The 17,501-nt window shown below is 43.8% G+C and overlaps 1 protein-coding gene and 1 pseudogene across 1 annotated transcript in view; one reads left to right on the forward strand and one right to left on the reverse strand.

Annotated features, from left to right (window-relative positions):
• The first annotated feature begins 156 nt into the window (after positions 1-156).
• LOC117068012 lies at positions 157-12,488 on the forward strand (annotated as a pseudogene).
• LOC117068013 overlaps positions 9,013-17,501 on the reverse strand; it is a 26,549-nt gene continuing 18,060 nt past the window's right edge. The window contains exons 6-7 of the mRNA XM_033185278.1: positions 11,224-12,419; positions 9,013-9,248 (exon numbers count right to left, since the gene is read on the reverse strand). Of these exons, the coding sequence (XP_033041169.1) occupies positions 9,126-9,248; positions 11,224-12,419 (1,319 nt within the window). The 3' untranslated portion in view covers positions 9,013-9,125. The remainder of the gene's footprint in view (positions 9,249-11,223; positions 12,420-17,501) is intronic.

Genomic DNA, 17,501 nt, shown 5'->3' on the forward strand with positions numbered 1-17,501 from the left:
CACTTTCTCCTCCCTTCTTCCTCCCCACCCTTTTCTTCCCCTCTCCCTCTCCCCTTTCCAACCGTCTTCTTCCCCACCTTCTGCCCTTTCCCTCCCCTCTCCTTCCCGACCCTTCTCCTTTCCCACCTCTCCCTTCCCCAACGTCTTCTTCTCTTTTTCTCCCCTCTCCTTCTCCTCAACGTCTTCTCCCTTCTTCCCTTCTCCCCTCCTTCTTCCCCACCGCGGTCTTCCCGCATCCTCTGCTGCCCTCTCCCCACCGTCTTCTTCCCACACCTTCTTCTCCCCCGCACAGTTTTTTTTCCCTTCCCCACCGTTTTCTTCCCCTCAGTCTCTCCGCCTCCTCGCAGCAGGTTCCTGTGGCGGCACCTTTTCCTCCCATCTCCCTCTCCCCACGGCCTCCCCCACGCTCCCCTCCACCCGCTCGCTTCCCCTCTCCACCTTCCCGCCTATTCCCGCAGCAGCGTCTTCCCGCCGCTCCCTCTTCTCCCCGCCCCTCCACCGTCTTCTCCCGGCCTATTACCGCAACCGTTTTCTTCCTCACCCCGCACCGTTTTCTTCCCGTCTTCCCACCTCCTCGCAGCAGCGTCTGTCTGCCCCAGTCTCTTCCCACCCTCTTCTCCTCTCTCCATCGTCTTCTTTCCCAGCCTATTATTCTCCACCATCTTCTTGTGGCCTCCATCTCCCCACCTTCTTCTCGCAGCAGCGACTTCCTGCCGCGCTTTTCTCTCCCCTCACCCCCATCTTCTCTCTTCCTCTCCCCACTATCTTCTCCCCACGCCATCTTCTCCCTTCACCGGCTTCTCCAGGCGCCTTCCCCACAACTGTTTTCTACCCACCTGTTTTATTCCCCCACACCGTTTCCTTCCCGTGTCCTCCCACCGTCTCGCAGCAACGTCTGTCACAATCTTCTTCCCACCCTCTTCTCTCCCTCTCGCCATCGTCTTCTTTCCCAGCCTCTTACTCTGCACCGTTTTTTTTCCCCTCCCCATCATTTTCTTCCGGTTTCCATCTCCCCACTTTCTCGCAGCAGCGACTTCCTGCCGCGCTTTTCTCTCCCCGCACCCTCTTCTCCCAGCTTCCTCTCCCCACCGCCTTCTGCCCCTATCATCTTCTCGCCCACTCCCTTGCCGCGCTCTCCCACTGCCTTTCACTTAGAATCCCTCCACGCGTGCGCGCGCCTGTGTCCCTGCGCCCGGCGTGTCTCTGCGCCCAGGCAGCCCCTGAGCTGGGCTCCTGAGCTTCGCCCCAGCAGCCAGCTGGAGACCCCGGAGAGTCGCTGCTGTGCCACCGCGGCCGCCGCCCCCGCCGCCGCCCCCGCCGCTACCTCAGAACTGAACAGTGTTGGCTGCGGCTGGAAGTCAGTGGGGCCCAGAAGACTGCGGGGAGAGGGGGAGGAGGGGACGGAGAGGGTGTGAAAGACCTTGGAAACTGCGAGCGGGAAGAAGGAGGGGAAGAAGACTGGGGAGAAAATGCAGGGAGAAGACAGGGTGGTAGAGAAGACAGTGGAAGAAAACGGTGAGGAGAGGGAGAAAGGATGGGAAAGAAGACGGTGAGGACAAGGCCGGGCGCTGTGGCTCACGCCTGTAATCCCAGCACTTTGGGAGGCTGAGGCGGGCAGATCACAAAGTCAAGAGTTCGAGACCTGCCTGGCCAACATACTGAAACACAGTCTATACTGAAAATACAAAAATTAGCCGGGCATGATGGCATGCACCTGTAGTCCTAGCTACTCCAGAGGTTGAGGCAGGAGAATCGCTTGAACCCAGGAGGCGGAGGTTGCAGTGAGCTGAGACCGCACCATTGCACTCCAGCCTGGATGACGGGGGAGACTACATCTCAGGAAAAGAAAAAACCTACAGCGGGGAGAGGGCGAGGGGAAGAAGATAGTGGGAAAGAAGACCACCAAGACAGGGAGAAGATGCGGGGAGAGCTCTGTTGTTTCACTGAACATTCCTCAGTTAAAGTTAAAATGTTCTCATAAGTTATGTATTTTCAACTTTTGCTCTTCTAGTTGATATATTCTTTTTCTTCCTCCATCTCCTTAATTTAACACCAAGTTATAACTCCAACGACCTTCTTTTTATTTTCCAATGTTTTTCTTCTAAGAACATTCCTAATGCTAACACTTAATGTTGCAAAGCTCTGAATCCTATTTCCTGTCATCTCTTCATGCTTTCCCATTGAGATATCAGGAGATTTTCATCCTATTATTTTGTTTACACTAGGAACATTTCAGCTTGGCTAGACCTGTTTTCTACTTAACTTTTTTCAACTTCAGGCTTGACAAACCCAAATGTGCTCCTGTTTTTTGTTTTTGTTTTTGTTTTGAGAGGGAGTCTCCCTCTGTCGCCCAGGCTGGAGTTCAATAGGTTCACTGCAAGCCCCACCTCCCAGGTTCACGCCATTCTCCTGCCTCGGCCTCCCCGAGTAGCTGGGACTAAAGGAGCCCGCCACCACGCCTGGCTAATTTATATTTTTTTAGTAGAGACGGGGTTTCCTTAGCCAGGATGGTCTCGATCTTGTGACCTTATGATTCACCAGCCTCGGCCTCCCAAAGTGCTGGGATTACAGGCGCATGCCACCACGTCCGGTTATTTTTTTTTTTTTTGTTTTTAGTAGAGATGGGCTTTTGCCATATTAGCCAGGCTAGTCTCGAACTCTTAACCTCAGGTGATCTGCCCACCCTGGCTTCCCAAAGTGCTGGGATTACAAGCGTGAGCCACTGTGCCTGGCTACCATCTGTTGATGTTTTGAGAGAGCTTCAGAAACTGACATTTTTTCCTTTTCATTGTAGGTAGACTAGAAAGTAAATACCTAGTGCCTTTTGGGGAGCACTTTGATAACTTTGCAAGGGAAATGATATGAAAACAAGAAAACAAGTGTGACTTAATAGAAACAAACCAGGTATTATGATTTTATTAATACACTGAAATACACTAGTCCTGAAACCTATACTTTGACTTTTGTTAGTAAATCATACCCTCTCTTTGTTGGCAAGTTTAAGCTGGATTTTCTTTTACTTGGAACTTAAATTAGCACGATCACTATATTGGTAAATCCTGACCTATGTGATGTATGTATGTAGAACATCTTCAAAATTAAGGAAGTCTATTATGATGGGGACAAGGTCAAAGTGACTCAACCTATAACCAAAAGAAGTTCATCTTTCTTAACTCCAATGTGCAGAGTACATAAAAAATGTATTATCAAAGTATTCTTCAATATTTAATGCAAAATACCTTAGTACAAATATATTTTTATTCAGATGTTATTCAAACTCTATATTTCTATAAAGATTACTTTTCAAACCAAAAAGTTATATGATTGTTGACACTGAATTAAATGTTTTAAATTCTTAAGAGTTTTGAATATTATTTTTATATGTCAACTCTAAACAATAGCACTAGCATAAAAGTATCAAAATTTAAGGATGAGTTTATTAAAATATTCAGTAAAAGTCCTATATTTTATGAGAACTGATATTTTCTCTTTCACATATAATGTGTTTATGTAATTTATTATTCTTCCAATAGCTCAAAAAGCAAACTGATAATCACATTTTCAGGGACCTAAGTCATTGTCATTTGTATGATTCAAAGACCCAGGAATATAATTATCAATTATATTTCTAGCACATAAATTAACAATTTTATGTGCTAGAAATAACAATTTCTAGCACATAAAGATAAAAAGGCACACAAGACAAGATACTACAAGGAAAAATCAAGAGAAATAATTGACAACAGAAATATTCTCAAAAAGTGTTCACATTTTAGATCTTTAAGCTTAGATGATTAAGCAAATATGATTTTGTTCTAAGAAATAAAAGCCACATGGACACAGGGAGGGGAACATCACACACCAGGGCCTGCTGGGGTCGGGGATGGGGCTTGGCGGGGAAGGGAAGGGAGAGCATTAGGACAAACACCTAATGCAAGCAGAGCTTAAAACCTAGATGACGGGTTGATAGGTGCAGCAAACCACCATGGCACATGTATACCTATGTAACAAACCTGCATATTCTGCACAGGCATCCCATAACTTAAAGTAAAATAATTCTTTTAGAAAAAGAAAAGCCAACATAGTAAAATTTGATCATGAAACTGGTTACTTAAAAAATTGAATAACGTAAAAACTTGAAAATGAATAGAGTATAATTTTTACAACTGAAAACTTTAAAACTGAAATTGTTCCATTTTCAATTATTGAATGGAAGTGATTTCAGATTTTATTTAAATGAAGGAAAAAATTAATGGACCTGAGGAAAAGTCATAATATACAGAAAACAGTCTACAAATGAAAACACAGAAGAGAAGGTAGAAACTTTGGGAATACATTGAGATAGCCTAACATGCATTTAACTGTTGTCACTGGGGAGTTGAGAAAGTGACAGAAACATCACATTTGAAGAAAAATAGTTCAAAAATGTCTGATTTTCCAGAATCAATAAAATATCAACCCAAAGATTTGATAAGACCAATACATCTCAAGCAGGATAAATAAAATATCCACTTTGAAAAATCATAATCTTACTAGAGAAAACCAAGATGCTATGCAGCAGCAGCCTGGCCTAGGAAACCAAAGCTGTGGCCCTTCCTTTTCAAGTTGGGAAGGGAGAGTCCTGATGTCCTCCCTGGGTCTCTGGGGAGGGTGCAGCTCTGATGACCACTGAGTCATCTTCATGATCATTCTCTTTTCTTGAATGATACAGCATTCAAAAAAATGTTTGCAGCCTAACAGTTTTACTGTCCTGTCCTGTAGAATCCAAGAAGTTTGACAGTCTTCCTTTAAGTCATCCCACTTTTTAATTCCTCTTTAGTTCAAACTAGCTCTATCTCTGTGGATATAATCCATCTCCATTCTTGGCTTTTCCTGAGATGGCTGATTAATCTATGAGTCACATCCATGATCTCCATCATATGGCTGTTCTGCCTCACCTTTTGTTTTCTGTTCAGAACATGTTTCTTTCCTTTCCTTTTCTTTCTTTCTTCCTTTTCTTTCTTTCTTTGTTTTTTTTAGATGGAGTCTCACTGTGTTGCCCAGGCTGGAGTGCAGTGGTGCAATCTCGGCTCACAGCAAGCTCTGCCTCCCCGGTTCATGCCATTCTCCTGCCTCAGCCTCCCGAGTAGCTGGGACTACAGGCGCCTGCCACCATGCCCAGCTAATTTTTTGTATTTTTAGTAGAGATGGCATTTCACCGTGATAGCCAGGATGGTCTTGATCTCCTGACTTCGTGATCCACCCACCTCGGCCTCCCAAAGTGCTGGGATTACAGGCGTGAGACACTGGGGCCGGCCTTTTTTTTTTTTTTTTTTTTTTTCTGAGATGGAGTTTTGCTCTTGTTGCCCAGGCTGGAGTGCAATGGTGCAATCTTAGCTCACCGCAACCTCCGCCTCCTGGGTTCAAGCGATTCTCCTGAGTCAGCCTCCCGAGTAGCTGGGATTACAGGCATGCACCACCATGCCTGGTTAATTTTGTATTTTCAGTAGAGACGGGGTTTCTCCACGTTGGTCAGGCTGGTCTTGAACTCCCGACCTCTGGTGAGCCACTCACCTGGGGCTCCCAAAATGCAAGGATTATAGGCATGAGTCACTGCGCCCGGCTGAACATGTTTCTTATGTTTTGCAATATAGTTAGGCTGAGGATTTTTCAGATATTCAAGCTGTGATTTCCTTTTTTTTTTTCTTGGACAGACTCTTGCTCCATCACCCAGGCTGAAGTGTAGTGGAGTGATCTCAGCTCACTGCAGCCTCCACCTCACAGGTTCGAGTGATTCTCATGCCTCAGCCTCCCAAGAAGATGGGACTACAGGTGCATGCCACCACACCTAGCTATTTTTGGTATGTTTACAAAAATAGTAGAGGTAGGGTTTCACTAAGCTGGTCTCGAACTCCTGACCTCAAGTGATCTGCTCTCCTCGGCCTTCCAAAGTGCTGACATTACAGGAGTGAACCACTGCAGGTGGCCTGTGATTCCTTTTTATTTAAGTATTATTTTAATTTATCTCTTTTCTGTTGCACTTTACTATAAGTGGTAAAGAGAAACCACACCACTCATTCATCACTTTGCTTAGAAATCTTCTCAGCAAAATACACAATTTCATCACTTGCAAGTTCTACCTGTCACAAAATATTGGAACATGATACATCCAAGTTCTTTGCCACTTTATAACAATATAACAAGGATCACTTTTCCTCCTGTTTCTTTTTCTTTCTTTTCTTTTTTTTTTTTTTTTTTGAGACGGAGTCTCTTTTTTTGTTGTTGTTGTTGTTGTTGTTGTTGTTGTTGTTGTTGTTGAGACGGAGTCTCACTCTGTCGCCCTGTTGCCCAGGCTGGATTGCAGTGGTGCGATCTCAGCTCACTGCAAGCTGCGCCTTCCGGGTTTACGCCATTCTCCTGCCTCAGCCTCCCGAGTAGCTGGGACTACAGGCGCCTGCCACCATGCCCGGCTAATTTTTTGTATTTTTAGTAGAGACTGGGTTTCACCATGTTAGCCAGGATGGTCTCAATCTCTTAACCATGTGATCCACCGGCCTTGGCCTCCCAAAGTGCTGGGATTACAGGCGAGAGCCACCGTGCCTGGCCTTTTCCTCCTGTTTCTAATAAGCTGCATCTTATTTCCATATGAGACCTCACCAGAATGGCCTTCACCTTTCATAATTTTACCAACATTCTATTCATGATGATATAGGCATTTTCAAAGCCAGTAGATATATGCTTTTAAAAAATAGTTCACCTCTTTTCCTTCTGAAGCAGCACCGTAACTTAATTGGAGGGGGATACAATCCAGGATACAATCCAGTCCGTACCAGTTGGTCACTATGGTTCCAAGCTTGAGTATAACTACAAAATATCTTTTTAAATCCCAAGACATTTAATAAAAAGAAATAATGTTAATGTAGTTAGAGCAGATTACTAGATGAAATGTATGACAAAAAATGCTCATCATCACTCGCCATCAGAGAAATGCAAATCAAAACCACAATGAGATACCATCTCACACCAGTTAGAATGGCAATCATTAAGAAGTCAGGAAACAACAGATGTTAGAGAGGATGTGGAGAAATAGGAACACTTTTACACTGTTGGTGGGATTGTAAACTAGTTCAACCATTATGGAAAACAGTATGGCGATTCCTCAAGGATCTAGAACTAGATGTACCATATGACCCAGCCATCCCACTACTGGGTATATACCCAAAGGATTATAAATTACTCTACTACAAAGACACATGCACACGTATGTTTATTGCGGCACTATTCACAATAGCAAAGACTTGGAATCAACCCAAATGTCCATCTGTGACAGACTGGATTAAGAAAATGTGGCACATATACACCATGGAATACTATACAGCCATAAAAAAGGATGAGTTTGCGTCCTTTGTAGGGACGTGGATGCAGCTGGAAACCATCATTCTTAGCAAACTATCACAAGAAGAGAAAACCAAACACCGCATGTTCTCACTCATAGGTGGGAACTGAACAATGAGATCACTTGGACTCGGGAAGGGGAACATCACACACTGGGGCCTATCATGGGGAGGGGGGAGGAGGGAGGGATTGCATTGGGGAGTTATACATGATATAAACGTTATGCACATGTACCCTAGAACTTAAAGTATAATAAAAAAAAAAAAAAAGAAATGTATGACAGATAAGGAATTGCTATAAGCACTATGTTTCACTCAGGTCATTTTAAAACCACCATAATAACTATGAAATCATTGCATTGGGCCAGGCGCAGTGGCTCATGCCTGTAATGCCAGCACTTTGGGAGGCTGAGGCGGGTGGATCATCTGAAGTCAGGAGTTCAAGACTAGCCTGGACAACCTGGTGAAACCCCATCTCTACTAAACAAAAAATTAGCCGAGTGTGGTGGCACAAGCCTATAATCTCAGCTACCCAGGAGGTTGAGGTAGGAGAATTGCTTGAACCCGGGAGGTGGAGGTTGCAGTGAGCTGAGATGGTGACACTGCACTCCAGCCTGGGCAGCAAGAGTGAAATTCTGTCTCAAAAAAAAAAAAAAAAATTATTGCATTGAATTGTATGCTCCAAAATTTTCTTCATTCTCAACAATAAATGGAGATAGGCGATTATAAGAACACAATTCAATATTGCTTAAAAACATTCCAGTAATTTCACTGGAAAAATATTTATGACATAGAATATAAGCTTAATGATAAGAAATTTGTTTGCTCTGTGCAATACTGAATACTCAATTCCAATCACTGGGCCTGGTATGTGAAAAGAGTTTCTTGGTTTAAAAAATTTATTGGCCGGCGCGGTGGCTCAAGCCTGTAATCCCAGCACTTTGGGAGGCCGAGACGGGCGGATCACGAGGTCAGGAGATCGAGACCATCCTGGCTAACATGGTGAAACCCCGTCTGTACTAAAAATACAAAAAACTAGCCGGGCGAGGTGGCGGGCGCCTGTAGTCCCAGCTACTCCGGAGGCTGAGGCAGGAGAATGGCATAAACCCGGGAGGCGGAGCTTGCAGTGAGCTGAGATCCGGCCACTGCACTCCAGCCCGGGCGAAAGAGCAAGACTCCGTCTCAAAAAAAAAGAAAAAAGAAACAACTTAGATATATGATAAATAAAAAATTTGTTGTGCAATAAAATTAAAGTGCAAGACAAACCGTAATCTGTACAAAGAATTAAAAACCTAAATATGTCAATGGGTCGTAAGTATCAAGTGACAACAAATGAATAGATTAATTTTTATAGGGCTCATGACTTTTGCTTATTACCTCTAAATGACTGTAAAAGAAAAAATAACTTTTGGCAGGTTAATATTTGGATTTTATTGATCGTATCACTTATGCCATGGGTCTCCAAAAATGTTCTGGGCTGCATGTATGTTCTGCATATGAATCTTGGAAGAATACTCATTTACTGTCAATAGTAGTTGTTTAAAGGAAAATGACATTTTATGCAGAATTTTCTTCTTTTCCCTTAGCATGCTGTGTTAGTTTCCTAAGGCTAGGAACAGAACAAATGACCACAAACCGCGGCGCTTAAGACGATACAAATTTATTTTTTCACAGTTCACGAGGCCAGAAATTCAAAAGGGAGGTGTGAGTATGATTGATTTCTTTGGGAGGCTTTCAGGTAAAATCTCCTTCTTAGCTTCTGGTGGTTTCCAGCTCTCCTTGGCATTCCGTGACTGTAGGCAGCATAACTCCAGACTGCCTCCCTTGTCTCATGGCCATCTTCCCTGTAGGTCTCTGTATGTTCCCACGACCTTCCTGTAAGGACACAGCCATTGGCTTTACGGGCCACCCTAATGTATTGTGACCTCATCTTCACCAAGTGTATCTGCAGAGACACTGTTTCCGAATAGCTAAACATTCTTGGGTTCCAGGTGGACATGACTTTCTGCGGGACACTATCCAACATGGGAGATATGCATGTATTTTTTAGAAAATAATGAGTTCTGGCCGGGCGCGGTGGCTCAAGCCTGTAATCCCAGCACTTTGGGAGGCCGAGACGGGCGGATCACGAGGTCAGGAGATCGAGACCATCCTGGCTAACACGGTGAAACCCCGTCTCTACTAAAAAATACAAAAAAAACTAGCCGGGCGAGATGGCGGGCGCCTGTAGTCCCAGCTACTCGGAGGCTGAGGCAGGAGAATGGCATAAACCCGGGAGGCGGAGCTTGCAGTGAGCTGAGATCTGGCCACTGCACTCCAGTCCCGGCGACAGAGCGAGACTCCGCCTCAAAAAAAAAAAAAAAAAAAAAAAAGAAAATAATGAGTTCTGCCTCTGCTATAAATCCCCTTTTCATTAGTGTTGATTATTATAAAATAGCATGGACAGTTGACAGAGCTCTCTAGTTCTGAACGGCCACAGCATGGGAAACAAATGGGGGAGTGGGAAGAAATAAGATTTGATAAATAGTTTAAGGCAAGATGAGAGAAGGGCATGTACATCATGCTAAAAAAAAAAGTGATTGCTGTTTTGTGGCAAGGAAGAACAACAAAAATTTAGAAATATTTATTGGGTGGCTATTCTGTTGATAATGCACAAAAACATTCTGGGGATAATGAGCTGAAAAAGGTATATGGCTTCATGTGTATCACAGTGCAACAAGAAACTAATCCCTGAGACAGAAACAATTGGTAAAGGAGCACATTGGGGTTTGTCAAGTTTGAAGTTGAAAAAAATTAAGTAGAAAACAGGTCTAGTCAAGCTGAAATGTTCCTAGTGTAAACAAAATAATAGGGTGAAAATCTCCTGATACCTCAATGGGAAAGCATGCAGATGACAGGAAATAGGATTCAGAGTTTGCAACATTGTGAAGTGTTACCAGCGTTAGGAATGTTCTGAGAAGAAAAACATAGGAAAATAAAAAGAGAGGCCGGCGCGGTGGCTCAAGCCTGTAATCCCAGCACTTTGGGAGGCCGAGACGGGTGGATCACGAGGTCAGGAGCTCGAGACCATCCTGGCTAACACCGTGAAACCCCGTCTCTACTAAAAAATACAAAAAACTAGCCGGGCGAGGTGGCGGGCGCTTGTAGTCCCAGCTACTCGGGAGGCTGAGGCAGGAGAATGGCGGGAACCCGGGAGGTGGAGCTTGCAGTGAGCTGAGATCCGGCCACTGCACTCCAGCCTGGGCGACAGAGCGAGACTCCGTCTCAAAAAAAAAAAAAAAAGAGAAAGGTCGTTGGAGTTCTAACTTGGTGTTGAATAACGAGATGGAGGAAGAAAAGAATATACCGACTCGAAGAGCAAAAGTTGAAAATACAGAACTTATGAGAACATTTTAACTTTAACTGAGGAATGTTGAGTGAAACAATAGAGCTCTCCCCACATCTCCTTCTCTCGGTGGTCTTCTTTCCCACTATCTTCTTCCCCTCGCCCTCTCCCCACAGTATTTTTTTCTTTTTTCTTTTGAGATAAAACTCCAGGCTGGAGTACGATGGTCCAGTCTCAGCTCACTGCAACCTCCGCCTCCCGGGTTCAAGCGATTCTCCTGCCTCAGCCTCTGGAGTAGCTGGGATTACAGATGGTCGCCATCACACCCGGCTAATTTTTGTATTTTTAGTAGAGACTGTTTCAGCATGTTGGCCAGGCAGGTCTCGAACTCCTGACCTTGTGATCCGTCCGCCTCAGCCTCCCAAAGTGCTGGGATTACAGGTATGAGCCACCGAGCCCTGCCGTGTCCTCACTGTTTTCTCACCCTCCTTTCTCCCTCTCCGACTTTCCAAGGTTCTTTCCCACCTTCTCCATACCCTCCTCCCCTTCTCCCCGAAGTCTTCTGGCCCCACTGTCTTCCACCTGCAGCCAACACTGTTCAGTTCTGAGGTAGCGGCGGCAGCAGCCGCGGTGGCACAGGCAGCGACTCTCCGGGGTCTCCAGCTGGCTGCTGGGGCGGAGCTCAGGGGCCCAGCTCAGGGGCTGCCTGAGCGCAGACACACACCGGGTGCAGGGACACAGGCGCGCGCACGCGTGGAGGGCTTCTAGGTGAAAGGCAGTGAGAGAGCGCGAAGAAGGGAGTGGGCGAGAAGACGATCGGGGGAGAAGACGGTGGGGAGAGGAAGCGGGGAGAGAAAAGAGCGGCAGGAAGTCGCTGCTGCGAGAAGGTGGGGAGATGGAAACGGGAAGAAAATGGTGGGGAGGGGAAAAAACGGTGGCGAATAATAGGCTGGGAAAGAAGACGATGGGGAGAGGAGAAGAGGGTGGGAAGAGACTGGGGCAGACAGACGCTGCTGCGAGGAGGTGGGAAGACGGGAAGAAAATGGTGCGGGGTGAGGAAGAAAACGGTTGCGGTAATAGGCCGGGAGAAGACGGTGGAGGGGCGGGGAGAAGAGGGAGCGGCGGGAAGACGCTGCTGCGGGAATAGGCGGGAAGGTGGAGAGGGGAAGCGTGCGGGTGGAGGGGAGCGTGGGGGAGGCCGTGGGGAGAGGGAGATGGGAGGAAAAGGTGCCGCCACAGGAACCGGTGCTGCGAGGAGGCGGAGAGACTGAGGGGAAGAAAACGGTGGGGAAGGGAAAAAAACTGTGCGGGGGAGAAGGTGCGGGAAGAAGACGGTGGGGAGAGGGCAGCAGAGGATGCGGGAAGACCGCGGTGGGGAAGAAGGAGGGGAGAAGGGAAGAAGGGAGAAGACGTTGAGGAGAAGGAGAGGGGAGAAAAAGAGAAGAAGACGTTGGGGAAGGGAGAGGTGGGAAAGGAGAAGGGTCGGGAAGGAGAGAGGAGGGAAAGGGCAGAAGGTGGGGAAGAAGACGGTTGGAAAGGGGAGAGGGAGAGGGGAAGAAAAGGGTGGGGAGGAAGAAGGGAGGAGAAAGTGGCGAAGATGACGTTGGGGAAAGAGACGGAGAGGGGAAAAAGATCGGTGGGAGAGAAGAGGATGAGGCAGGGAACGAGGTGGGGAGAGGGAAAGAAAAAGGCAGAAAGACGGGCTGAGAGAGAAGACAGTGCTGGGAGAAGAGGGGAGGGCGGAGGGAGGGAGAAGGGAAGCGGGAAAGAAGGTGGGAGAAGGTAGTGGGGGAGAAGAAGGCAGCGTGGGAGAAGAGTTGGGGGAAAAAGAAACAACAGTGATACTAATGTTTAAACGTTGTCGTCTTGGAGCTAAAGAATCAAGTGTTGCTTTACAGTCCCGGCCTAACTTGGTTCAATAAATTCCCACTTCCAAATATTTTGCGATTGCAGTGTGGGTCATTTTTAGTACTTAGATCCAGAGCAGTCTCTGATTGTTAGTGACGGTGCTATCAAATTGCATGCTGTTCACCAGCTATAAACGAAAAGATGACATTTCCTTGAAGCGCACTTTGATATGTAATTAAAAGACTTTTCCAAAAGGCTCACTGGGGAAAAAATAGAGGTGTGTAGCTTTGGCATTGAACACGGAGTCTCTGATTTTAGATTGCATTTGTTTCCCCAGATCTTAAAGAATGTGGCAGAAACATGATTGTGAATACGGCATTCATTTTGTAGGGCAGTGCATGTTATTTTAACAAAGATGGGGTAAACTGATAAGCCGATAAGAAAATGTAATTAATTCAATTAATTCACTCATACAAATTTAGGTTTCCTTAATATAAAAAACTCAAAAACAATTAAATTGCCTTAGTCTTTTAACGTAACTTCATGCTTAGAGTCAAGAAAATTTGTAAATGCAATCCTGTAATGTTGAGTTATGCCTATATAAAATACATATTAAACCTAAATGTTGCTTTTTTATTTGGCATTATAGAACTTCATAGAAGTTTATGTGTATTAACACAGGTGAACTTGACATAAACTAATTGGTTAATGATAACTATTATTGCTTGTAAAAAAAAAAGCAGTTAAATGTAAAGGATTTATATTACCCTACATTTTTAAAAAATATTTTCTGGCCGGGCGCGGTGGCTCAAGCCTGTAATCCCAGCACTTTGGGAGGCCGAGATGGGCGGATCACAAGGTCAGGAGATCGAGACCATCCTGGCTAACACGGTGAAACCCCGTCTCTACTAAAAATACAAAAAACTAGCCGGGCGAGGTGGCGGGCGCCTGTAGTCCCAGCTACTCGGGAGGCTGAGGCAGGAGAATGGCGGGAACCCGGGAGGCGGAGCTTGCAGTGAGCTGAGATCTGGCCACTGCACTCCAGCCCGGGTGACAGAGCAAGACTCCGTCTCAAAAAAAAAAAAAAAAAAAAAAAATATTTTCTTCTTTTGCATTCTAGTTTAAAATCCTGGAGTACTTACTGATCTTATTTCCCCATGAAAAGGCTTCAGCTAACTATATTGTATTTCCAAGCAAATGTCTGTACCAGAACATCAAGTGCAGAAATTAACCAAAATTTGTATTTAGGACAGTTGCAGTGGCTTGCACCTGTAATCCCAGCACTTTGGGAGGCCAAGGTAGGTGGATGGCTTGAACTCAGGAATCCCAGACCAGCGTGGGCAACATGGTGAAACCCTGCCTATAGAAAAATAAACAAAAAATTAGCCGGGCATGATGGTGCACCTCTTGTATTTTATTCGATCAAATTGAAGGCTTCATTTTTACTTGGAAAACAGAATGATTTAATGTACTCATACAGAAAATAATTAACCTCATGCCCAAAAGGGGTTCACTTACAACACACGTTCATTCACACTGTCAGACAGTGGGTTAAATGTATCTGAGCACCACCTATGAGTCAGGAACACAAGTCAGTATCCGCACTATTGCCCAAGCTTTTCCCATCTGTTATATAGAGTTATATAGAGTAGCATAGATAATTTCACAGACTTCATCTCTTTAATTTGTTGTGGAACGCTAACATGACCTCCTCGTATATAATTATCAATGTTGCTCTTAAACAGATGTTATCATCTGGATATTTGCTAGACTTAAATGACTTACTGCAGATATGTCATCCATATCTAATGTGTACTATACTAACTGTAATAAATTGAATTATTAAGTCTCACGTGGTTTTGGTTTTAAATAAGCTCTTGGAAATCAGGCGGTTTGTGTTTTGTTTTCATCTTATTGTACTATGAAGTAAAGTGGATGAAGATTCTGGAAGTACAACTGCACCACCACCCAGTGAAAAGGTCCATTGTTAGTTCCCTCTGTGCAAGCTGTGGGTATTTAACACAGCATCAGGCATAGGCAACCTTTGCAACATTAAAACAGGAGGTTGCAATTTGAGTCATTCTCAGTCACTGACAGTCTCTATGTGCAAATTTAACAGCATGGCCACCCTATATACACATAGGACAGTGTTCGGATTGGCTTTTTAAAACAAATTATATCCTTTAGCCAAAAAGAAAGAATACGCAAGGTAATAACTGCAAGTCACCATGCTTTCTTAAGAAAGAGTATCTGAAAAAGATACATGAAAACAAACTACATTTGTCTTTTTAAAAGCATTCTATGTTATTGTGGAAGCAACGTCACAGAAAAAAATGGTTAGAAAAAATCTGAATCAGCATGAAATAAAATATTTTGAGAGTTATTGAACACTTCATTTTCATGAAAATAGGACAAGGTTATTTAGCACAGGTATTTCTGTGATTGTGATACATTAGCAGAATTAGCTGTGTTCTGCGATGCTCGAACTTGCTCTGTGTGTGAAATGGCCTACCATTAATCCAAGGAAATTTGTTGTGAAACATGTACTGTAGAATTAAGTTCAAAATCTATCTCTGCTTAAATCACTTAATTTTGTTAAATAAAACTTGGTTTCCAACATTGTTTTTTGTCTCCAGAAAAGCACAATCTGCTCAATTCTTAACCAAGTGGAAGAGAGAAAATATTCAAGAAAGACAAAGCAATTGTGCACGTCACACTGCAGTTGAAAAGTGTTCTGATACTGAAGCTATGTCCAGTATTTTAAGCTGCTTTTATACAGAGTGATCACTTATACATTAACCTCAGAAGACTCTAGATGGAAATTCAGAGGGGCCGAGTCAATTAAATGTGCCTCTCCCAGAGAATCCCAGTGATACTCACTTCCCTGTTTTCCTATCATTGATCAGATGGTTACAGATGCATGAACGATACATGATTTTTAAAAACAAGATGTTATTTAAAACATCAGTGTTCAGTGCTTGCATTTGCAAAGAGCATAAATATTAGATGATACTAAGAACATTGCTTAATAATCAGCCAAGATAAAATGTTCTGATTCTGAAATAAATGGAGAGGGTTAGCATGAAATTATATTATTATTTTTTTTTTTTTTTTTTTTGAGACAAGAATCTCACTCTGTTGCCCAGGCTGGAGTGTGGTGGCACGATCTTGGCTCACTGCAAGCTCTGCCTTCCGGGTTCATGCCATTCTCCTGCCTCAGCCTCCAGAGTAGCTGGGACTACAGGCACCCGCCACCGTGCCCAGCTTATTTTTTTATTTTTAGTAGAGACAGGGTTTCACCGTGGTCTCGATCTCCCGACCTTGTGATCCGCCCGCCTCGGCCTCCCAAAGTGCTGGGATTATAGGTGTGAGCCTCCACGCCTGGCCAAAATTATTTTACTTAACATTTGTTACCAAATCACTGAGTTCAAAAGTAGAATTGCTGAAGTTACTGGAGTTTGATACTTCAGGATTGATGGTTTTGGTTGAATTATTTAAAAAATCAAATAAAACTATATATGGTATAAACAAACATGTTCATTTGTTTCAATATAAGTTAAATATATGTCCATACAGTATTCTTAGGTCAAATAGTCAGTTGAATGGTTAACAATACTACTTCCCAGTCAATTGCTTTGTCATTGTTAAGATAAATCTTCAAAGAGTTTGAATGTACTTTAAAATAAGATTTGACTTGTAACTTACATAAGTATGAATTTCATAGCTATAATTTGATTTGTCATAAACAAATCTGAATGATTATAGAAAATTATTTCAGTATGTCAAATTAGTTCCATGGCACCCGGTGGTTATGTAACTCAAGCCCATAAGCAATCATTGACAATACTAAATTCTGATTCCTTTTCTTGGGGCCACACAAAATTTAATCCCTGTCTCTATTTCTAGAAAAATCTAGAAATCTTCCTATCCTGAGAGAGGCTTTTGCCAGACAATATAATAGTTTTTCAGGGATGCAACTGCTTGGATAGGTATTTTCAGTTTGGAGTTGTAAAATCATGTTCTATCATCTCAACTATTCCATATACCAGTAGTTTTTTGGGACTGTGACATAACAATTTATTTTTCATTTTATTCACTTGGAAAAAAATCAAATAATAACTATGCTGTTGACTTAGGAATCAGAGGTATTTGCTGTTTGATACAGAGTGGGAACACTGCAATTACTTCAAGAAAATGATGACATTCTTCTAGACTGAAAAAATGCATGTGTCCTTGACCAAATAACAACTCTCTTTCTTGTACAGATTGCCCGGACACTCAGAAACTGCCTATTCAGAACATGGCATATCATAGAGATGAGTTTTTAACAATTTTATTTGCCCATGTTTTCTGATTGTTCTATTTCACTATGAACTCTCAGTACCAACGATTAATAACATAATTTGGAGGCTGGGGTTTACAACTGATTGATGACACTGGTTACAGATTTCTTTTTTTTTTTTTTTTTTTTTTTTGAGACGGAGTCTCGCTCTGTCACCCAGGCTGGAGTGCAGTGGCGCGATCTCGGCTCACTGCAAGCTCCGCCTCCCGGGTTTACGCCATTCTCCTGCCTCAGCCTCCCGAGTAGCTGGGACTACAGGCGCCCGCCATCTCGCCCGGCTAATTTTTTTGTATTTTTTTAGTAGAGACGGGGTTTCACCGTGTTAGCCAGGATGGTCTCGATCTCCTGACCTCGTGATCCACCCGTCTCGGCCTCCCAAAGTGCTGGGATTACAGGCTTGAGCCACCGCGCCCGGCCGGTTACAGATTTCTTTATTCCTTCTGCACTCCATTCTATGCTGTGACAAAAAATAAGACATTTATAAATAGAAACATTTTATTTGCAGTATAGCATACATTCAAATTAGGTACTTGCATAGACATTTTGACAAATTTGCCATTTCTCTTTTAACACATAGGTCCTTAGTAAGCACTGCTTTGTAACACCAGTTTAA

This window comes from Trachypithecus francoisi, unplaced genomic scaffold (assembly GCF_009764315.1).
Source record: "Trachypithecus francoisi isolate TF-2019V2 unplaced genomic scaffold, Tfra_2.0 Lachesis_group20, whole genome shotgun sequence".
Taxonomy (NCBI): Eukaryota; Metazoa; Chordata; class Mammalia; order Primates; family Cercopithecidae; genus Trachypithecus; species Trachypithecus francoisi.